The sequence below is a fragment of the Podarcis muralis genome, chromosome 11 (genome assembly GCF_964188315.1).
Source record: "Podarcis muralis chromosome 11, rPodMur119.hap1.1, whole genome shotgun sequence".
Classification (NCBI taxonomy): Eukaryota; Metazoa; Chordata; class Lepidosauria; order Squamata; family Lacertidae; genus Podarcis; species Podarcis muralis.
In genome coordinates, this window is record NC_135665.1 from 52,162,973 (window position 1) to 52,186,976 (window position 24,004).

Below are 24,004 nucleotides of genomic sequence, written 5' to 3' on the forward strand. Positions count from 1 at the left end.
GAATGTGGTGGTTTTTTGGCTGAAGTGAGGGAGGGAGAAAACTGGAGGGAAATGCTTTTTTTGCACACAAACAAAATAACAACAATAATAATGAAGTTGAGCTGAACAGAGTCCAAATAGGGTACTAGTGGTGTTTTGGGGCAGCTTTGGAGTGAACTGTATGGCACCAGTTTTGTTCAACTTGCGTTCTTTAAGGGTAAGGCTACCTTGATCAGATTCTTCACTTGCCATTTCGGTGCTGGTTCTAAACTGGTATAATAGTGCTTTGGATGTGTGGTGTGGCTGCGGCCCCCTGCATGTGAGAACCTTATCCTACAATGTCCGTCCCTCGGCCACCACAGCTATGGCAACCCCCACCATCAATTCTGTCCCAACATTTTCTTTTATCTTAGAACGACAGGTGGGTCGGGGGAACATATATTGGCTCCAGGAAGAAAAATTGCAGGTGTTTCATAAGTTTCACTGTTTGTTTTCCCCATTTTTTTTCTTTCTGGGCTTTATGTGTGAGATTTGGTGATTGACAGCCTTTTGGAAATACGGTTTCTGGTCTCTGCTTATATGTAATCAGATGGCCTTGGGGAGACTTGCTTTCTTTCGAACTTGGTTCCGCACCTGCCTACGGATGCATAAATCTATATCTCAGTGGTATTTTAAGAGCAAATAGATTGAGAGCGGAAGGGCGTGTGGACATAATCCTAGCTCATGGTTTATGAGGTGCAAAAATTAACCAGCTTTCTTCTGAAGTTTTCCTGGTTTGCATTTGGGTTTTATGCACAATCTATGCCTGGAGCTTTGCAAATCTGGTTCCTTCTCCTTAGGGGAAACGTTTAGAGAAATGTTGTTCAAGTATGGGGTTTTTTTACTGAAACTTCTGAGAACAGTCTTGAGCAATTTGACAGGAGAATATGTGTGTGTGTGTGTGTGTGTGTGTGTGTGTGTGTGTGTGTGTAGAAGTTTAAGTAGAAGTGCAATAGGATTGTCAGCTAAGGATAGAAATAAGAGGGGTCTGGGAAGCAGGGTACTGTCAACTTGATGGGTTTGGCCGTGGGTTGGTGAGTTGGAAGGTACTGGGCTTTTGAATGCCACCTTGTTTTAGGCACCGGTTAGCACTACAGCTAGAAATACACTGGTGGGAGAAATTACCTGTGTAATTTATCGTAAGATTATTTTAGCGTATCGACTTTCAAAATCCTTTTTAAGTTCAGAAGCCTATGTTTTGTATTTCTGTGCTATTTTATACTAGTTAGGGCTAACAGAAAGTTGTTATCGTGGTGTAAAATTAGAATCCATAGAGTTGCTCACGCTATTTCAGAAGTGAGATACCAGCCTTCAGAAAAGGAGGTAGAAGAAGCCTAACCTGTGAATCTCCCAGTTCAGTGCCAAGATTGACTGTGATACACGAAGGAGGTCCTGTTCTGCTCTGGGGTTTGGTTATTCTATCGCCTTCATTTTGATCCAAGTGATAAATCGGGAAGATCGCTGAACACTCATCTTCAGCTTGACACATGTTAATGTCGTGCTTGACCTGGTTTGAACTCTTGTTAATATTTTCGAAGCATATCTGGTTGTGCAAATTGGACTCTTTTTTTCTGGCAGAATCTCCTGTTACAGGAGCAATTAATACATCTTTAAGCAATTAAAGGCAACTAATACAACTTTAATGAAGGATAATATTCCACGAGGCTGTTTGGTTAGGGATTGCTCAAAATGACAAGAGCAATTGCTTATCTTCAATATGTTGTGCATATCTGACGGATCCTTTTGTGAAGAATTAAATGGACAAGAGGGAACTGTAGAAGTATGTATTCAGCCTGTGTTAGCTGCTTGATATTGTGATTGATGTAAACTCTTAGAGATCTTGTGTTGCTGTCTTTATATTTTACTTTTGGCCTCCTTTATCTGCTTCTTAACATTACCGCCACTCATTCTTTCTGGAACTAATTGCTGTCTGTGCCTAGAGCTCCTATCTCTCATGTCTTCCTTTTCTTTCTCAATATCAATTTTTTATTTAACATATTTTAATGCCGGAAAGCGTGACAAATGTGGTTTAAGGCAGCAAAACGCAGCTGAAAACTAAACCTACTTTTAGTTTTAAAATCAGCACCTTAAAATAAGAGCCTGCCCATTGCAGGTGTAAATGACACAACGTGAATAGAATAAAACAGCCTGCCATATCCCCAGATCACGTAAAACCATTATATAAAAATGTCAGAGATATCTTTAGACCCTGCTTGAAATTTTGTAGGGATAGGGCTAGCCCAATCTCACTTGGGAACATATTTCACAGGAAGTGGGGCCATTGCTGAAAAGGCCCTGTCCTGTGTGCCTGCAGTTCTGCTTGCTCTCATAGTTGGGTATGTGAATGGGGCCTGTGTTGTGGATGGCATGATAAGGGCAGGTTGGTGAGAATGAAAGCAGTCCTTCAAGTAACCCACACCCAAACTTATTAGGGCTTCAAATATCACCACCAGCACTTTGTGTTGGGCCTGGGAACACACTGTCACACAATTCAACTGGTACAATACACATGAAGTGTACCGAATCAACTTCCTGGTACCAGCCATTACCTGTGTGGCTGCATTTTTCACTGGCTGACGTTTGAGTGCATTGTAGTCCTTAATGCATCTTTTCTTCAGCTACTGCAGTTTATCATGTCTACTCCTCTACTGCAACCTGATTCTCCAAGATTCCATCTGAACTTTAATCCACCTGAACAGACACTCCTCTGCCTTGTATATTAGGTGAACATATAAATGTCCTGTGTGTCTTGACTCTAGTGCGGTGGTTGTCAACCTGGTCCCTACTGCCCACTAGTGGGCATTTCAGGATTCTAGGTGGGCGGTAGGGGGTTCTACGGCACAAGCTGAATCCTCCTTTCGTCAAGCACTGGTGGGCGGTAAGGAAATTTTACCATCAAGAAAGATGCATTAGTGGGCAGTAGGTATAAAAAGGTTGACTACCCCTGCTCTAGTGAATGAGAGACAACCGTGCCGCTTCTACTACTGATTCAGCAATTGCACCTCTCCAGCAACACAATATCTGTAATATATTTGACCTCTTTCTGCCTGCCCCCTCTCCATTGCAATGATTAAGAATCATATTAGTTAAATGATAAGAGGCTAGGATCCAAATAGTTACCTTAGGCGTGGCCAAAAACTTTTGCCTCCCTAAGGTCAAGAGACCATGATACCTTATCCTAAACTACATTTGAAAACCTCATTGGTTCGAAAAGGCTTTTTGTTTTGAGAGCAACGAGCCCGAAGCTCTCCCAACCTACTTGCCTGTGTATAACTACGGTATTTTTCTCTCTATAAGATGCACCAGACCACAAGACACACCTAGTTTTTGGTGGAGGAAAACAAGAAAAAAAATATTCTGAATCTCAGAAGCCAGAACAGCAAGAGGGATCACTGCGCAGTGAAAGCAGCAATCTGTCTTCCTGTTCTGGCTTCTGTGATAGCTGCGCAGCCTGCATTCGCTCCATAAGACGCACTCACATTTCCCCTTACTTTTTAGGAGGGAAAAATTGAGTCTTATAGAGCAAAAAATACGGTAATTTTGCGGATCTTGGGGATGTATGGATCTGTGATCACAGCACCCTAGGTTGTGCTGCTGGCACTAAGTTGCTGTAAACTAGGAAACAGATTCCAGCTTCAACTCTTGCGACAGCTGCTGTACTTGGTGGGGAAAGTTTTCTTGGGGTTAGTTTGACCAGGGTGGGGGTAGTTACGTGGCAAATCAGGATCGTGGAGGAGGTAGAAGTAATTCAGTACCGTAGAGAAGGTGGTAGTGACGCATCAGAAGAGCTTCTTTTCCTGTGGGAGTCTTCACCACTTGGCATTTCCTCAATTGCCTTTCAGATCTGTGGCAAATGTGACCCAGTTTGGGCATTGGCAGCATTCGGCTTATGGTTCCCTCTGGCGTCCTCACCCTGTGCCCAGAGGGCACTGTTGTCACTCAACAGAAGGGAGAATGGCAGGGAGAAAAGGATGATTAGAGCAATTTTGGAATTGGAAAGACGATCAGGAGAAGTGTGGAGGCAGGAGAGAGAATACCTGTTCCTTTTAGGCTCTGAAACTTCAAAAGATCTGGTGTTTACTTTTCCACACCCTGCTCCATTATTGCAATATTTGTTCTTCAGCAAGCATTGTGCATGGTTCTTAGAATTCCAGTGGCATGTGGAATATACTCATAAATGTGAACGCCACCTGTCTGGGTAGTCTTGTGTTGGTACACTCAGTCGTACATATATGAGCTGTAGCCTGTCTTGTATAGTTTTTGTATATGCATGGTAGGCTCGAACATGTCATCTTATCGAAAAGCCCTTTGTCCCCAAAGTGGAGATCCATACATGTACAAAGGGGTGGGTTGTCTGAGGCAGTCCAAAGTACAGGAAAAGGCTCTCTGTGCATGCTGAGTGGCATTGCATTTGTGCCAGCAAGCGGGTGTGAAGGAAAGGTTGTTAAGAGTACATGCTGCGCAATGTTTCACAGATGAAAACAGGGACACTTTTGTAATACTACCACTTCTCCAACCAGGGTTAACTGTCTGAGCTTCCTATCCCTTTCATTCCAGTATCAGCTGCTCAATCTTCTAGTCTTCTTCTCTTCTTCTTCTTCTTCTTCTTCTTCTTCTTCTTCTTCTTCTTCTTCTTTTTTTTACATTTTTAAATTCATTTTCACTTTTAACATTTATCATCATACATAAATCATAATCATGGCTCCCAGTATGTTTCCAAGCACAATTCAAAGTGTTGGTGCTGACCTTTAAAGCTCTAAACGGCCTCGGTCCAGTATATCTGAAGGAGTGTCTCCACCCCCATCTTTCTACCCGGACACTGAGGTCCAGCGCCAAGGGCCTTCTGGCGATTCCCTTACTGTGAAAAGTCAAGTTACAGGGAACCAGGCAGAGGTCCTTCTCGGTAGTGGCGCCCGCCCTGTGGAATGCCCTCCCACCAGATGTCAAAGAGAACAACAACTACCAGACTTTTAGAAGACATCTGAAGGCAGCCCTGTTTAGGGAAACTTTTAATGTTTGATGCATTACGGTATTTTAATATTTTGTTGGAAGCCGCCCAGAGTGGCTGGGGAAGCCCAGTCAGATGGGCGGGGTAGAAATAATAAATTATTATTACTATTATTTGTTATTTTACAAACAGTATTCTCAGAATCCCCAAACTTCCCTCCATGGTTTTCCCAGATATTATTTTCAAACTGCATCATACCGTATTCTCCATATTTTCTTAAAACTCAATTGTTTTATCATAGTTCTCTCTTCGCTGCAAGTGTTTTCAAAATCCTGCTAATGTTTTCAGTTGTTTACAGTGTTCTTTCAAGTAACTTAAAAAAATCCCCCATTCTTTGTTCAGTCCAGTCGTCCACATTTTCACATCGGTTGGCGAATTTGCCCCTGCCAATGAAATTTGCCCCTGCCAATGAAAATACTTCAGCATTTCTGTGCAAATTTATCCTGCTGTATACATGTGATGTGTGCAGTTTTGCCTCGTATACAATTTTTCATGAGGCAAGTTCCCCTGATAAAATGTGATTTTCACAGACATACGTTTAAATGTTATTTATAATGCTGTTGTTGCTTTGATTCTTTTCGTGCACTATCTTAGTTTGCAGAAAGCTGGCATTAAAAAAATAGCAATAACGAAATAGCAAAATGCCCGAGTAATTGAAAGAATGAGCATGAGTTCCTTCAGAGATCCTGTTTTGGATCATTTGCTACGGAACTTCCTTTTCCTGCAAACTACTTAGTTTTCAGTGCACGTAACTTAAGGGTTCAGAAATAAAGGCAAAGGGCTTAAACACAGTACAGTTGTACCTTGGAAGTCAAATGGAATCGTTCTGGAAGTTCGTTCGACTTCCAAAATGTTTGGAAACCAAAGTGCAGCTTCTGATTGGCTGCAGGAAGCTCCTGCAACCAATCAGAAGCCGTGGAAGCCCCGTCAGACGTTCAGCTTCCAAAAATAGTTCACAAACCAGGACACTCACTTCTGGGTTTGCGGCATTCAGGAGCCAAAACGTTTGAGAACTAAGCTATTCAAAAAGCAAAGTATGACTGTATATAGCTTTTTAAAAAATGGATGCTGTGCTGCTGCTGTTCTTGCACCGTGACGTCAATGCTCAGTAAAACACTGATTCATACCGATTTAGTTAGCTTGCTGGAATAATAGTCTGGACACCAGTGCCTTCCTAAAGGGTGCAACAAAAAATGTATAATCTTTCAAATGTCTCCTTAAACAGCTCTATCCATATGCTGGGAAGTCCTTGGTGAATTTCATGTTCCCTGAGGCATGTACACAGCCACTTGAGGATGGACGATTTCCATTTATGTTTGGAAGTACAGTAGGCAGCACCAACAAGCTTTTGGTACACCTTCAGCAGACGCTGTTGCTGTATAGATTGTGGTGTCATGAAGTCACTGTAGTTCCCTACCTATTCACCTGATGTGCTAATGCCTGAAGACCAGAATTCGAAACTTGTTTAATCCATCACTAGGCCATTCCATGTTATCCATATGCATACACAAGTGCAAGTGCAGAGGAGAGGAAAATGACTGGCTTTTTGTTTGCTCCTTCCCTCCCAACTTATCAGTCAGGCTGGGGTGGGGAGAATTGGCTTAGAGAAAGGTAGATCTCTCTTCCTTCATCTGCTGTTATTTCAGAGGCAACGGTAGGCTGAGCCTGAATAGTTCCCCCCTCCCAATGCCCAAAATGATTGTTGGGAAAGAGGGTAAAGGGGTGTGTAAAAGGTCACACTTCCTTCGAGCTCGTAACAAGTCTGCAACCTGTACAAATCTGAGTTTTCAGCGTATCTGGGCTCAGCTGACCTAGGCCAGCAAACCGGTTTCCAGACCAGGAAGAAGCAAGTGGCAGTCTGCTTGCTTTCCCTGTGCCAGTGAAACTCCTCGCCTCAGTGGGTTGAAGGCTACCCCCTATGTACTGCCATGTGCTACTGATGACGATGCAGCATGCATTGGCTTAGTCGGCTGAGCTTTTGGGTACTGAGGAGTACCCAAAAGTTCACCTTGTCACCTGTACAAGAGGTAGGGTTCCAGGACGATCTTACATGAAATATTTTGTTGAAGTTAGCAAAGTTGCATGGTTCAGGAGCAAGAGTATACAATGTAATCAAAGAGGTAAGCGACGTGGGTGGTGCTGTGGTGTAAACCACTGAGCCTAGGGCTTGCCAATCAGAAGGTCAGCGGTTCGAATCCCCGCGATGGGGTGAGCTCCCGTTGCTCAGTCCCTGCTCCTGCCAACCTAGTAGTTCAAAAGCACGTCAAAGTGCAAGTAGATAAATAGGTGTCGCTCCGGCGGGAAGGTAAACGGCGTTTCCGTGCGCTGCTCTGGTTTCGCCAGAAGCGGCTTAGTCATGCTGGCCACATGACCCGGAAAAACTGTCTGTGGACAAATGTCGGCTCCCTCGGCCAGTAAAGCAAGATATTCGCCGCAACCCCAGAGTCGTTTGCGACTGGACTTAACTGTCAGGGGTCCTTTACCTTTACAAAGAGGTAAAATGTGGGGTTTTTCCCCCAGACCTGATTGTTGCATTGAGCAAAGCCATTGGCTTGAGTGGCAGAAAAGAATTAGATGCCTTAAACTCTTGTTAGCTCTGCACTGTGCTTGACGTGAGAGTGTCTTTAAAAGTGCTTATTTCAGGAGCATAATTAATTGCAGAGTGTGTCTTCTGGGGCACTATTAAATACAGTGGTATCTCTGGTTATGTACTTAATTCGTTCCGGAGGTCCGTTCTTAACCTGAAGCACCACTTTAGCTAATGGGGCCTCCTACTGCCACCGTGCCGCCACGCGATTTCTGTTCTCATCCTGAAGCAAAGTTATTAACCCGAGGTACTATTTCTGGGTTAGTGGAGTCTGTAACCTGAAGTGTACGTAACCTGAAGCATATGTAACCCAAGGTACCACTGTACAAAAATGAGGAAAGCCATGGTTAGAAAAGAAATTTCCCTATGAAGATTTGGAAAAACATGATATCATCTTGTCCGCTGTGAATATTTGGTCTGTGTTATATTACGTGGATGACGAAACTCTTGGTGGCTACTGATCAAGGTTTGCTTTCGAGTAGCAACTTTCTCTGTCTAGATGATTGGCTGACGAAAATTCCATGAGTTCAAGTTTTTAAAAGGATTCTTCTTTTGAATCTGATGGGAACCATTCAATCTAAAGGGATTGCTGAAAGTGGAGAAGCAAAGACACTGTTGTGGTCCTTAGAAATGGTTCCAGGAAAGTGGGATTGGTGCCATGCTGGAGTTTGCAAAACTCTTGCATTTTCAAAGGAAGCGCTCCATTCCTAATTGTACCTCCTAAAATGATTGATAATATGAATTACTTATGTTCTGCTTAGTTAGAATCAACAAAACCCTCTGCTCCATATCCTTTCAACAAATCTATGAGATTGGCAATCATTTGATGCAGAAGAGCGGCTCATTCAGAAGTTAACATATGCAGGTGCTCTCTTGCCTGTAACTTAAGTTATGTCCCATGTGCTGCTTTATTATTATTTATCACCACCATCATTTATTAAACTTGTTAGCCGCCTGCTTACCCAGAGGGCTCCAAGCGACCTAAAACACATTTCATTGCTTTAGCCTTTGAACCAACAACAAAAAAAAGCAGTCATGGAGTTTGAAAGCTAGTTAGGGAGAGAGGTTGCATCCTTGAAACTGGCATGTTGCTTTAGTTATTTGACTGTTGATTTAAGTGGCATAATACACAATTCCTTTGAGTTTGTTGTTATTGTCTTTATTAGCCATCTAGCCTTGTTGTGTTTTGAGATGAAGGAGAAAAATATTGCTGAATCAGAATGAGATCACCCAAGTTGCATTTAGGACTTCAGAAACTAAATCGACGCCAGAAGGCTTTCTTTCTTTCTTTCTTTCTTTCTTTCTTTCTTTCTTTCTTTCTTTTTAAAAACCTGTTTGGAGTGTGTTGCTCAGCTTACCCGGCCGTCTACAATTTTTTAAAAAAAAACTAAAAGCAATTCTACATGTCTCGTGAGCATTCTGCCTCGCTTCTTACTATACATCAGTATACCTCTTTTATATAAAATGGGGATCTGGTGTGTGGGTAGTTAGCATAACTGATTTGTCACGATTCTCTCTCAGTTGTTTTTTTTTGTGTGTGTGTGTGTGTAAAGGAACTGCTCAGGGTCATAATACTCTTTTCTTTATGAGTATCCGGTATCCAGCACAAAGAGTTTGTTGAACAGTTGGCTAGGGGAGCGGCTAAAAGGCTTTGGTTTGTGTGTGTTTTTTTATTACTCTGTTAGGCATTAACAGGGCCACTCCCTAGCCTAGACTGTATCAGCAAAAACAGTCTTCCTAGTATATGCAGGTGTGGAAGCACATTTATGTAGCCTTACTAGGGTTCAAACGGAAAATCATGACTTAAAGTCCTTGTGGCACATGGAATTGTGCTGTTATGACTACTGTCTCTCTGCAGGCCGTGATTGTTGCCCAGGGATGTGGAGCTCCATTCTCCTACTCAAGTTCCTTTTAAACCAAATCTTAATCGTCGGGGCTCTGAATTTTAGAACACACTTTTTTATTTCTTCAGTCTGTTTTGGTGGCTTCAGTCAATGTAATAATGGCCCTTCCCTCTAGCAAATGGTAACTGCTTGTAGAATTGTAAGCTTACCTCCTTTATACATCACAGCTTTTATATTTGATAAAATTCAAATTTAAATGTAATGATCTAATCCAACTAATTTGTCTGTTAAGCGCCCTAAAGCGTAGTGACATTCATGTTAAATTTCAACGCTGTTTAAGTTCGTTCCACTTTCAAATGAGTTTCCCTTGAGCTTTGGATCCCCATTGCATATGCTTCTTACCCACGAAATTTTTAGTACTTTTTAACAAGCTTTATTGCAAGGATGGGCAACCTGTGGCTGTCCAGATGTTGTTGGGTTCCAACCTCCCTGCCTGCCCTGCCCCAGCCCTAGCCTGCAGGGCCCAATGATCAGGGATGGTGGAAGCTGTCATCCAGCAATTTTTCAGAGGAGCATAGGTTCCTCAACCCATCTTCTGGACCCCCTGGGAAACTCAACAAACTGTGCTGCACCTGGAACTGGGTGTGGAGAGGGGAACTGAATGGGACACAACTGTGGGCAGCCTGAGCATGTACCATCCACCTTGGGCCAGTCTGTAAAATGCAAGTCTGGAGTGAAAGACTAGGGACTCTTATTGTGAGACTTTTGTGGATGAGCTGAGAGTTTGTTTGGGCCCTAGGAGAGAACCCAGAGGCTGAGAGGAAGAGGGTGTGCCAGAAGGAAAATGAATTGATGTTGATTTTCATATGTTTTGTAACTTCTTTGCAATGTTGTTGTTTCAGTTTTCCACGTACTGCTTATATTAACAGTATACAAATTAAATCATCAGTCAATCAGTTTGTGGGGTGGGGTGTAATGCTTGGTTATTGGCAGAGGGTAAAGCTTCTTTAAATTACAACTTTCTGCTGCAAAACCATTGTTCAGTTCCCCTGAGAGAGAAGGATTGTAGTCATACTTCACAATGCAACATATTCTGTTCTGTTAGGCTTTGTTAAGAAGAAACAAAACGGTCTATTAGAGGTGCCCTTCTTTGTGCTGTTGTGTTTTATTGGACAATTGCCTTTATTGTCATCTCTGAAGCACATATGTGAGCTTTCTCCCTTTTATTATTCATTTCCACAGACAAATACACAGAAATTTTATTTAATAACATATTCTTCAAAGGCCTGCTTTTTAGTATTCAGTTGCTGTACTGATAAGAGATGGCTGCATAATTGCACACCTCATTCTAAGGAGTTTTCTGGGGACTGAGTGCAAGCTACATTTGGCAGAAGGCAGGCGGCAATGCCAGGGTTGTGCCTTAGGCAAATGATCCTTTATCATAGAGATGAAAATGTGTACTCAGAGGTCATCCAGCTGAGCCCCCTTGCAATGCAGGTTCTGTAATGCCAACTGCAGCTCCAGCGTCTCTGACGGATAGCTGTCCAGCCTTTGTACACATGCAGGATAGAAGCATGTGGTAATTTTATTAGATCCTGCCACTTGTTGAAAGAAAGGTTTGTTAAACATTTGAGTTTTAATGCATTGGTTAACTAAATTTGCGTCTCCAAGTGAATGAGAGAATAAAGGTATATTTGCAGGATGCAGATATCGAGAAGAAATCTAGGATTGTCTTTGCCTGTGTGCAGTGTTGGGGAAACAAGTGCTGTATGTATAACTCTGCCTGTATAAGGTTGGAGCTAGAGATAAATCTGACCTTTCAACATGATTAAAATGGCTTAACTGGAAGTTGTCTGAAGCTTTATGCAATCTGACAGTTACACCTTTTTGTTTTTGAAAGCACATCTTTCAGTTGCTTACATTTGTTTAAAAAGTTACAGTATCTCTGTCCCCAAGGTTGATGTTGTTTTTCATTGGTTTTATGGATTTTAGCTGCATTTTATCAGTACACTACTTCTGATGTGTTTAAATTTGCCATGAGGATGATGGCTAAAAAGGGATGAGTGCAGAAATCCCGGTGTAGGGTAGGTGAAGAACCAGAGCAATGGATCAAATTTTAACATCTGCTGTGAACTCACTAGGCACCCTGCTCTCTCTCTCTCTCTCTCTTTCTGCCTCAGTCCTCCTCATCTTTAATACAGGAGATAATAAGACAACAGCTTTGTTTACAACAACTGTATAGTGCATGTGGACCATTTTGAATCCTTGAAATCACTATCAAATTTGGGCAACTGTTGACACTGTGGCAGATGTGCACATCCAGGCTGATTTCCCTCCTTTCTCTGATAGTTCAAATGGAAGTCCTGTTGCAGGGATAAAGAATCTGTGGCCCTCCAGATGTTTCTGGGGTTCAGTTCCCATCATCCCTGACAATGAGCCATCATGGCTGGGAGCTGATGCGAGTTGGAGTCCAACGTCCTCTGTAAGGGCACAGGATCTTCACCCCCCATGATCTAATGCCTGGGAAGCATGTGTGTTGCTCATGTATATGGAGGCAGCTAAAACCCTCTGGCTCTTTGAAAGGAATTTGATGGGTGAATTGACTTCCCTTTGGATGTAAAGTACCGTATTTTTTGCTCCATAAGGCTCACCTAGTTTTTAGAGTGGGAAATCAAGAAAAAGAAATCTGTCCGCTTCTCCCAGAGCTTCTGGAGCTGCCGGGGGAAGCCCCCCCCCCCCCCCAGAAGAAGCCATAGCCGCACGCAGCCTCTCCCGGCCGGAGGGGCTGCGTGTGGCTATGGCAATACCACCACCTCCCGCAAAAGCCCACAGGAGCTGCACACCCTTTAAGGAGCGCGCAGCTCCTGCGGGCTTTTCTACAAGGAGGGAGAAGGGACTGACTGGCAATGTCAGTCCCTTCTCCCTCCTGGGGAAAAGCCCGCAAGAGCCGCGTGGAGCTTGTGTGCGGTTCTTGGGGGCTTTTCCTGCCTGACGCACACACATTTCCCCTTACTTTTTAGGAGGGAAAAAGTGCATCTTATGGAGCGAAAAATACGGTATACGCCCTCCCCTCAGTAGTCCACCTTGAGCTTGATTGTCTGCTAGCACCGTGGGCCAAGAACAATCAAGGCTGGAATACATGAAGTTTTTAGCTGTACCTATTCACTTAGAAAATGATCCTTTAACGTTTCCCCACCACCACCATTACATTTTACTGCCTGTAAACTCCCAGGTGTATTTGCACAAGACTACAGAACTCTCAGCCCAACTTCCTTTGGCAGTTTAATCTGTTACCAGGGACTATGTCTTAGGTGAGAGACTTCAACCACTTCAGGAGAGAGGTAACTGAAAACAAATGCATGACTGAGATTCAGAAAAAAATAATACCCTTTATTATTATTTTTAAGTGGTGCTAAGGGAACTTTGTTCCAGCTTGCAAAGTCTCTCGGGGGGGTGGGGTGGGGCTGTATCCTGTGGCTATCCTGCTAGGCTGAACTCAGGTTTGCTTTCATTTCCGGCTTTAGGAACGGCTAGGAGGATGAATTCGGAAAGAGATTCGGAAACTACCTTTGACGAGGACTCCCAACCAAACGACGAAGAGGTGCCATATAGCGATGATGAGACAGAGGATGAATTGGACGTTCCGCCTCCTGTCGAGCCAGAGCAAAACCGCATCAACAGAGAGGTGGAAGTGACTCGAGATACGCTTAGAAAAGGTGAGTCGGACGTGAATGATTCCGGAAGGGGAATGTAAGGTGAGCCGCGCTGGATCACGTCAAAGGCCCATTCAGTTCTGTGTGGAATGGCCAACCAGATGTCAATGGGAAGCAGGGCCTGAGCGTGGCAGGACTCTCCCCACTTGTGACCCCCACACTAACTAGTATAGCTAGCAGACAGAACACAGCTAGCCGCCATTTATAGCCTTATTCTCCATGAATTTGTCTAATCCTCTTTTAAAGCCATCCAAGTTGGTGGCCACCACTAGGGCCGGCCCTCACACGAGGCAAGGTGGTCCACAGGAGCAGCAACTCCAAGGAAGTCTTTGTCTGCTGCTGTTGCTTCCACTGTGGCAGTGAAAGCCGGGCCCACTCCTTGGAAGTGGAATTTGCCACCTCCTTGGCGGACTCCCCCTCCAATGCTGCCCCCACAGTGGCCTCTTGGAGAATAGGAGATACGGCTGGTCTACTCCCACCCCCTAGGAAGGAAATGGTGGGGGCTGCCCTCTGGGGTCTCCTGGGCTGTGCACCTACCGAACAAGATTCAGAGTGGGTCCATTTTCCTCATTGCAATGGCCTTTGATTTCCATTTGACCATTTAGTAAGGCTGATTTGAGTTTCCCAACTTGTTTCTGATGGAGATCTTCACTCACCCCTTCTTCCCTGGTGTGGTGGTGGTGGGTTCCATTTTGTGGTTTGCTTTGGGTGGCAAAATGTATTGGGCCAGCCCTGGCCATCACTGCACCGTATGAAGTACTTTCTTTTGACTGTCCTAAATCTTCCAACAGCCAGCTTCGTCGGAAGCAATTACTCTGAGCGTTATGTTTTTACTGTTCAGTTTCCAAAACACCACAGGGTCATTCCTAGATTGATCCAACAGGGAAACTACCAATGTGGTTTGGAAGTGGCATAAGCCTGTTTAAAATGAAATTTATTTGGCCATATCCTCTAAACAACTGGCTGAAAACGCACAAGCCACATTTTATGCATGGGTTTTCTTATTTTTATATTATTTGTACATACAAAGTATACTATAAATATACAAGAATGCATAGTAATATAATCAAGATAAGATATGGATGCAGAGAAAACTAATTGTCTAACTTATAAATATAAAACAAGGAGTATGAATCTATGCATGAAAGTAGGAAATAGGTATGTGGATAAATAGGTTGCAATAGTTAACTTCCTATATATTTTACACTAGCATATAAACAATCCTTGTCCTAGCTATTTCCAACTCTGTTTTTCACAAGCTTTGAATTTTCAAGTTGATGCAAAGCAATACTGTAAAAATTATCACTTCCCCCTTCTTTTAACCCTCATAAACCACCACATTTTAAAGCATAATTTCTCTACTTTTATTAACTTAGTTTTTCTGGCACTCCAGAAAAATCCCCCTAGAATATGCAATGTACTTCCAAAAATACATAATTCGTTTCTGCTTAGATGAACTAGCCCACTTCTCAACAAGAAAACTCAGCAAAGATAACAGCTGCAGTTCTGAAATTTCTTCCAGTAAATGCTGAGAATCCCCAGAACTACAACTATTCGCTGCCAGTTTTTGTCTGTGGAGAGGTGGTGATGGAAATTCCCATAATCATAATTTCAGGACTTTGCAATGTAGATTTTGAAAGGGTATATGCTATCAGGCTCAAGGTGCAATTTGACACAAACAGTGCATTCACACTCTATGGGGCATTTATGCACAAACCAATAGCCAGGGTGGATTTGATTTAAATCAAATTGATTTGAATCACGATTTAAGTCAGTAAGACTTGATTTAAATCATTTTAACAGAAAGACTCATTCTTGTTGGTATAATCTTAATATTTAGAAATGAGAAGAAGGTTCTGGAACCAGCAAACCCTTACTAGTTGACTGGCAAGCACTTCAAGGTCTCGCCAAGGACTTACAGATCCCAGTTACTATTTCCACACACACACCTATTTGAATTTGCTTCTACGTTCAGGTGCCTATTCTGTACAGTTATGTGTTAGTGCATTTGTTGGAACCTAGTGGGATTGGGAAGAGGTTGCCAGCCCTGAAGTGCCTTCAGCACTTGCCTCAAGTCTGAGTTGCACAGAAATGCAACTCACTTGCACAATTATTACACAAAGATCCCAAGAATTGTGGAGTATTCCGCTCACAAGGTTGTGCTTTCATTTTTCCTTCTTCTTACTTAGCTACTTGTGTAGATCTGTTCCACTCCAAACAATCTGTTCATTGAACCTCTTGGAACTTAGTATTTAAGAGGGGCTGATTCTGTGTATATAAATTTGCAGCGGAACAATGGGATTAAGGTCCCCCCCCCAACTCTGTGTATGTTTATTTTACAACATTTTTCCTGTGAAGAAAAGGCACGTTATCTCTGCAGACGCAAATTCACACTTTTGAAAACTGCAAAAAAAAAAGCATCTGTGATAGTATCTTCTTGTTAGAAAAACTGCCCCAAATAATCTTACAGAAACCTCTGGAAGAGCATGACATTGTGAATGGATTAATGGAATTCATTTATCAAAAAATTAAAACATTGCATATAAAGCCTCATGCAACATAATTAAAAACAAATCCTTATTTCCTGATGGACTATAACGTAAGTTAAATAGAAAACTATCTTAAGAAAGATTTTTCCTCCGAAAGCATTTTATTTTTAAAAATCCAATTTAAATTAAAAAAAAAAACCAATTTAAATTTTAAAAAAATCTAATTTAAATTTTTAAAAAATCCAATTTAAATTTTTTAAAAATCCAATTTAAATTTTAAAAAATCCATTATTATTTTTTAAAAAATAATTTATTTTTATCCACCCTGCCAATGGCTCTACATCAGGCTTCCTCAAACTCGGCCCTCTAGATGTTTTTGGCCTACAACTCCCATGATCCCTAGCTAGCAGGACCAGTGGTCGGGGATGATGGGAATTGTAGTCTCAAAACATCTGGAGGGCCGAGTTTGAAGAAGCCTGCTCTGCATGCTGATGTGAAAAGCAGGTCTGAGATGAAGAAAAACAGTTGTGGCAGTAAATTAACTTTCCTCTCCTCTGGATCCACCAGTAGATGAGTCATAAGGTTAACCTTTAAGTGAGATTTCCAGTCTGTTCTTTGCTAATTTTCTAAAAGACAAACGGTTGACATCACCACAAATTGCATCGTATTTACCTGGGATGTTCTCCCCAAGGTCATTCCGGTAGTAAAGCTTATTTCTCTCTCTCACGGCTAACTTGTTCTCCCACTTCTGCCTTAGCGGAAGCAAAAGTTAGCAGCTTGTAGGTGGTTTTGAAATTATGCAAATCAAGGGAAGTTGTTTGGAATTCCTTCGGGTTCCCTTGTTCTGTTAATTCTTTGAACAAGGAGTAAATGTTTAAAAGCAGAACATTTGTTCCTCTGCTCATCTTTGTTGCATTTGTAGTTTCTTTCTGATCTTGGGTATGCTAAGACTTCTAACTGGGACGCGGAATGGGGGCCCTAACCATTCTAGCCTTCATATGCTGGTGGGAGTTAATAAATTTCCTGCTTTCAGTCACTTGATTATTATGTTCATGATGATCACACTTTATGGTTTTCATTCTTTTGTTTTGTTTTTCAGAATGCGGCTGGCAAGTTAAAGCCAATGATCGTGCCTTCTATGAAGAGCCCCAATTTATGAAAACGACTTATCTGTGCCTTAAGAAAAGTAAATATGCAGTAAGTGGATTTAAAATCATGGTATTGAAGGGGCCATTCACCTAGTCCAGAGATCAACTACTCATGGTTCGTTGGTTGTCATTACTGAAGTACAACTCCCATCATCCCTGAGTATTGGCCCTAGATAGGACTGATGGGAGTTGGAGTCTAATAGTATCTAGAGAACCACAAGTTCCTTACCCTTCATCCATTCCAATTCAACACCTGACCTGGAGGAAAAAGTTCCTGCAGGTTTTGTTGTGGTGTTTTTTTTTAATGCCTCGTTTTAGCACTCTTTAAAGCACAGAACCAAACTCTTCAATAACATGAAGTGGGTTACACCAGGGGTCAGGAAACTTTTTCAGCAGGGGGCCGGTCCACTGTCCCTCAGACCTTGTGGGGGGCCGGACTATATTTTGAAAATAAAAGTAAAAATGAAGAAGAAGAAGAAGAGTTTGGATTTGATATCCCGCTTTATCACTACCCTAAGGAGTCTCAAAGCGGCTAACATTCTCCTTTCCCTTCCTCCCCCACAACAAACACACTGTGAGGTGAGTGGGACTGAGAGACTTCAAAGAAGTGTGACTGGCCTAAGGTCACCCAGCAGCTGCATGTGGAGGAGCGGGGAAGCGAACCTGGTTCACCAGATTACGAGTCCAACGCTCTTAACCACTACACCAATTCCCAAGCCCCACAAGTAACCCTGAGATGCACGGACAGGCCGGATTTAGAAGGCGATTGGGCTGGATCCAGCCCCTGGGCCTTAGTTTGCATACCCACGGGTTACACCTTTTCACAGAACATGAACACCCCCATATCCGTTTCATATGACTTGTTCAAGGTGGTTACTAGTGGGAAAACTATAATGCACTTGCCTAACTGAAGGATGATTTCACTAAATGATAATGTTTTGCATGAAATGCTACCTTGTTAGTATATTTAATGCTTTTTCTGTAATTTGCTTCTTTGTCTTCTTCCACAGGGGAATGCAATCAAAACCTACAAGTATAATCCCATTACCTTCTTGCCACTGAATTTATTTGAGCAGTTTAAAAGGGTCGCCAACTTCTATTTCTTGGTTCTACTTATTTTACAGGTAAAACAGGACTGTATAATTCATTGTGGAGACTGGGTCCCCCACCCCCACCCCTTTGTGCCCCATTTAAAGCAGGTGTGCGACGAAGCACAACTCTTCATAGGTGGCGGATCTTGAGGTCTCAAATGTCAGTGGCACCCTGTGTGATGTCAAAATTCAGCACCCCTCCACCTATTGCTCTTCATTCTGAATCGTAGTTATGGTGCCCCCAGCAGTGACCCCAAGACCCAGTGCGACTGAACTGGTTGTTCTCCCCTAAATCTGCCTTTCCTTCTGCAGCTGAGCCTATTGAAGCTGAAGGGTTGGGAAAGTCAGGTACCATTATCAGTAGGAAATGGTCAAAGAGGATATCTGGGTTGATTGAATTTTAAATTTATTATTTTAGTGCATGAACGATGGAGCATGTTGGTGTTAGGGCTCAGAGAATCACTCCACCCTGACTTGGGAGAACAATGGCTCTCCAGCTTAGACCTTTCAAAGTCCTCCTCCCTGTGTAACTGCAATTCCATTCATTCCTGGAGGATCAGCTGTGATGCTGGAACTGGTTTTGAGCTTAACATGTAGATGCAAGCTTGTCTCGGTTAACAGCATGCTCTGCTCTCCCATTACACCTGCCTGTTGACTTGCTGGCGCAGTTCTTCTTCTGACCATTGCTTCTTTTCAAAACGTACCTTAGTGGAGGTTGGGGGGGGGGGACAGGACTCCCCATGGTGCCAGGCAAGGAGAGTTAACAGCTCAAAGATATTTACTGTGTGAAAAATTGTATATGCAAGCCATGTGGTCTACTACTGAGATATGGCGTCTACAGATGTGTAAAACACCTTGGATGTAAATGCAGGGTAGTAGGTTTTTTTTTGAATTTCAAAAATAATAAATACATAAATAAATATTCCTTTTTTTCTTTTCTTGCAGTGCATTCCTCAGATAACCACCCTCTCATGGTATACAACTCTGATACCTTTACTCTTGGTTCTCGGCATCACTGCGATAAAAGACCTAGTGGATGATATCGTAAGAATTGTTTTATTTATTTATGTATTCTTCCTATTTTTATATTTCAGGGTGTGTGTCCCCCTCGCCCCAGCATTATATTGGGGTAGCAAAAAGAATTGTCACAAGAAACCTTCCTGAACCAGAGAACAGAAAGGGTGAATGACAAATTATAATTGTAACAACAGGTCAGTTTGGTGACCTGCAACAAATACATAGAAGAGAGAATTGTGTTTGTGCCACCCCAAAGAATGAATCTGCGAAACCTTTGTTCCTAGCATGATTATTCACCACAATTGGGGCTTCCCATTCTTTGGCTTCTGATCTATCAAGGAATGTCCAAAGTTTAATTTTGTTCATTCAAAATAGAACGGATGATTATTACTATTACTGTTTCTTAAGTTTAGTAGCCACTTTACACAAACATCTAAATATATATATATATATCTTACAAATAATAGTTACATGCACATTAATTGAAAGCAAAGCAGGAGGAGATCAAACCATATGAACAACCCATTCCCTGTCCACCACAGATAGCAAAGCAAAACCTAACACCACTCAGTTTCCTGGGAGAAGATAAACTTCTTTGGCTGGTACTGAAAAGATGTCAGTGTTGGTGCCAGGCTAGGCTCTCTGGGGGGAGAATTCTGTAGACGAGGGGGGAGGACACGAGCCAATTCCCTTGTTGCCATCCCCTGGATAGTTCCTAGGGGGTGTGGGGAATAGAGAAGGCCTCTGGTGCTGGGACATGGGAATGCACACTTAGAAGTTGATGTTCTGTAAGGTCTTAGGGTTCTAAACACACACTCCTTCATCCCAACTCCATTCATTCTTCTGGGCTCAAGGAGCTGTGCTGAAGGAGTCTGAGGGCCTCGTACAGGTTGCCCAGCTGTGCTTTAAGACGACAGCAACAACGATATAGGTTCTTTTAATCTCTTTCCTTTCTTCTTCCTTTTTTTTAGGCTCGGCATCGGATGGACAATGAAATTAACAACCGCACGTGTGATGTAATCAAGGACGGCAGGTGTGGTTCTATAGGTGTCACCTTAACAATTGTCTGTCAGAACAGCTATCACACTGCACTAATCATACATGTTTCGAAAAGATTTTCTGTGGAAAGTTAGCATGGCTGTTTTTAATAACTTTCTGCACAGCCAGAAACTGAGAGGGTTGAAATATTATTAGTTGATATTACCTAGAAGAAATGGCGTATATTCTTTGAGAGCATTCAGCCTTTTTCCTAAATGTTATCCAGTTCACTTTTAAAATATATTATTTCTCGCTACTTCAGGTTCGAAAATACAAAATGGAAGGACATCAAAGTTGGTGATATCATCCGTCTTAGGAAAAATGCCTTTATTCCTGTAAGTGAAATGCTGTGTGTGTGTGTGTGTGTGTGTGTGTGTGTGTGTGTGTGTGTGAGAGAGAGAGAGAGAGAGAGAGAGAGAGTTTTTTTTTGCAGTGTGACAGCAGTATCATTCACATGCATTTAATTTTCTTTATTCTTTATTTAATCAGGCTGATATCCTGCTGCTGTCCACTTCAGAACCTAATAGCCTTTGCTATGTAGAGACAGCTGAACTAGATGGGTAAGGATTCTTTCTCCTAACGTTTACCTCTCCGTAATATTAAAAAGTTATTCTTGTTTGTAGCCTTAGCCTTAGCCTTAGCCATGCTAAATTCCCAGTCAACATGTTTTTTTTCTGGTGCTGTGTTTTAAAACTTGCTCTGTCCATTTTAAGGTTGCGTGGATTCAGAAAAGCACATTTTGACCCAACGTGCATAGGATAAGGGAATACTGCTCTTAAACATAATTAGGTTGTACAGTGGTACTTTGGTTCTTGAACTTAATCCATTCCGGGAGTCTGTTTGACTCCCAGAACCATTCGAAAACCAAGGCGTGGCTTCTAATTGGCTGCATGACCTTCCTGCACTCAAGCGGAAGCCACGTTGGACATTTGACTTCCAAAAAACGTTCGCAAACTGGAACACTTACTTCTGGGTTTGCGGCATTCGGGAGCCGGTTTCTTCAGGAGCCAAGCTGTTCGAGAACCAAGGCACTACTGTATATAAATATTGATTTCTGGGAATCGCAAGAGCAGAGGTGGGGCTATTCTTTACCATTACATTCTGGGAGGTTGTCGGTTTTGGATCTAGCTGAGTGACATGACACTCAGACCTAACCAAATATAGTCTTATCCATCGAGCCATTGTATAAATTGTGCTTTTTGTAGGGCATGGCTCACCATGGCCAGGGCTGCTACTGATAACTCCTTCTACTGAAGGATAAAAACTATTAATTGGCTCTGTTGTTTTGAATCATAGAATTACAGAGTTGAAAGAGACCACCTAGTCCAATCCCCTGCAATGCAGATGGCCAACTCAACTTCAGCATTTGCAGGAATACTTAACTATAGAGAGAGAAATTAGCCTGAATGATAAGGGGCTTACACAGGGACAGGTGCAGCCATTTCTGTGGTCCTGGCTTCATACAGCCATTTCCCCCCCAATCTTCTGCTTCTGTAATCATGGTGCAATGCATATTCTCCCGTTGTGATCAAAGAAATGAAGAAAAGGCCTGCTTGCATGTCTAAGCAGGCTCCAGGTAGCTTCCCCAAGCGGTGCTTAATAAAATCGATGTGCAACAAATGTGTTAGGGAAACCTGTTCTGCCCTGTTGGGATTAACATTTTATAGCACCATCATCTGATTGACCCAAATGGACATGCACCACTGTGTGTTCTCATACTTCAGTAGCAAAGAACACCGTGTGACAAAGCACATCTTGTTGCTCTCTTTGGAGCCCCAGGGGTTTTGCCATTTTTGTTTGCTTTGCGTGTTGTTCAGCTGCTGTTTTGTTAGAAACCCGCAGAACACTAGAGCAGAAAGCTAAGCTAAGGTTCCTTTTAAGTACTATTTCTAATGGTCCATTGTCCCTATAGAATTTGCAACATTACAACTTTGCATTTCCCTCCTGTGCTTCAGTGAAACCAACTTGAAGTTCAAGATGTCTCTGGAGGTGACTGACAGATACCTTCACCAAGAGGGCGCCTTGGCAGCATTTGATGGTTTGTACAAACGTGCATTTCTTCTTAATTATATACAAATATGCTGTCTTATGCCAAGTCAAGGCACTGGACCAACTAATGCAGGATGGTCCAGCAGCAGGTCTCCAGGTTTGCAAACGGAGACTTTCCCAGCTAGTGATTTCAACTGAGAACTGTGCATGCAAAGCCTGTGCTTTACTAATGAGCTGCAAGTACCTAATGCTGTTGAAGTTACAAAAAGAGGGAAAAGCCAGTCTCTTTCAAAAACAAAAGCCTGGTTTGCACAATACTCTTTCCTGATTGCTCTCCTGTGAGCGGTGGGGGAAGCAAGGTTGTGTCATCTCTTCCTCCTTGTTCACCGGTGCTGTGCGCCTATCCTGGGAGATGACTGTTTCAGCAAAGGCTTTGCCACTTGCTGCCCCAAATGCCTTCTCGGAGGTGGCACCCGCCCTGTGGAACGCCCTCCCACCAGATGTCAAAGAGAAGAACAACTACCAGACTTTTAGAAGACATCTGAAGGCAGCCCTCTTTAGGGAAGCTTTTAATGTTTAACAGACTACTGTATTTTAATACTTTGTTGGAAGCCATCCAGAGTGGCTGGGGAAACCCAGCCAGATGGGTGGGGTATAAATAAATTATTATTATTATTATATCACCCTTTAGCCATAGTCAGCAGCACTAGGCTAGGTAGATGAACAGTCTTAAGCTGATGGCAGAGTCGTGCCTTCATGGGGACTGACTGCAGTGGGGCCATCACTTTAGAAGTCTCTTCCCAAAGATATATGTTTGCACCTTTTCTACTGGTTTTCAAAAGAACACAAAAGCCTTAAGGGGGAGGGGGAAACATCTAGTCAGCTTTTGAAAAAGTTTGGGTCTGTTTTTATTCCGTGGACGCTGTTTTCAATTGCTGTTGCTGTTATATTTTTAGACATTTTGTGTTTATACTATGGTTTTTATGGCTTGGACTGTTTTGTGTTTTAATATGTTGTGAGCCACTTTGAAGCAGGTCGCCCTGAAAGGTGACCTATAAATAAGCAACAGGATGTGCACAAGACGGTACAAGTTGGTTTGGCACCCAATTCAGCACTTTGGAAAACAGTTGATCTCAGTCTGAGTTAGCTCATAGGCCAGTGATGGCCAAACTTGGCCCTCCAGCTGTTTTGGGACTACAATTCCCATCATCCCTGACCACTGGTCCTGTTAGCTAGGGGTGATGGGAGTTGTAGTCCCAAAACAGCTGGAGGGCCAAGTTTGGCCATCACTGTCATAGGCTGCCCAATTTGGCTTGCAGTCCATCTGAGTCTGGCTTAATTTCTACCCCATTCATGGTTGGGAAACTAAACAATTGCTATAAAATTTTCCCCTTTCTGACAGAAGTGAATGACATCTGCAGACGTAGTTCTCTTCTCACTGGATGCAGCCTGCTAAATTCCAGGCAAATAGGGGCAGGGATTTTTGTTCTGGACACTCCTAAAATGTGTTGTTTTTCCTCCCAAACAGGAACTGCCTGTGGTTTTTTTATTATTATTGGAAATATTTGGATGAAAATTTTCAGGCAAGATTGCCCCTTCTGAAGGCATGAATCCTGACAAATTTCAGAGCTATATCTGTAGTAGTTTTCACACAAGGGTAGTCATTCAGGGTTGGGGGTTGTTTTTGAGGGGGAGGCAGAAAAGGATTCGCTTAAATGACCCCCAGTGTTTTGTGATCTGAAAATTGCAGGTATAAGAAAGCTTTCGTGTTAGGCACCTTAATGCTTGTGTAGCATTTCAGGTCAAATAATTCCCTCTTATTACAAGCTTGACATGTCTGTCACGATGAAGCTCTCCAATGGTTAGGGACTCCAACTCCCATAATTCCCAACCAGCATGGTGAATGGTCAAGGATGATGGGAATTGTAGTCCTGCAACATCAGGTCCCCCATATTTGCCATTGCTTGTGATTACTCCATAGTTTCCATTTATCTCGTGTGTAGAAGCACTTCAAGCATCTGATTACATTCTAGTGAGATACAGATGCATTTATTTATTTTTT

At 42.6% G+C, this 24,004-nt stretch overlaps 1 protein-coding gene across 3 annotated transcripts in view; it reads left to right on the forward strand.

Moving 5' to 3' along the window:
* The window catches only part of ATP8B1 (ATPase phospholipid transporting 8B1), a 70,517-nt gene that overhangs the window by 18,344 nt on the left and 28,169 nt on the right, over positions 1 to 24,004 (forward strand). For 2 of the 3 annotated variants that reach the window (XM_077936457.1, XM_077936456.1), the window contains exons 2-9: positions 12,982 to 13,173; positions 16,759 to 16,856; positions 17,818 to 17,931; positions 18,844 to 18,942; positions 19,887 to 19,948; positions 20,216 to 20,288; positions 20,443 to 20,513; positions 21,909 to 21,991. In XM_077936457.1, coding sequence (XP_077792583.1) covers positions 12,996 to 13,173; positions 16,759 to 16,856; positions 17,818 to 17,931; positions 18,844 to 18,942; positions 19,887 to 19,948; positions 20,216 to 20,288; positions 20,443 to 20,513; positions 21,909 to 21,991 — 778 coding nt within the window. In that variant the 5' untranslated portion in view covers positions 12,982 to 12,995. Of the gene's footprint in view, positions 1 to 12,525; positions 12,799 to 12,981; positions 13,174 to 16,758; positions 16,857 to 17,817; positions 17,932 to 18,843; positions 18,943 to 19,886; positions 19,949 to 20,215; positions 20,289 to 20,442; positions 20,514 to 21,908; positions 21,992 to 24,004 lie in introns of those variants that run through there. The other variant, XM_077936458.1, reaches the window with a different exon arrangement.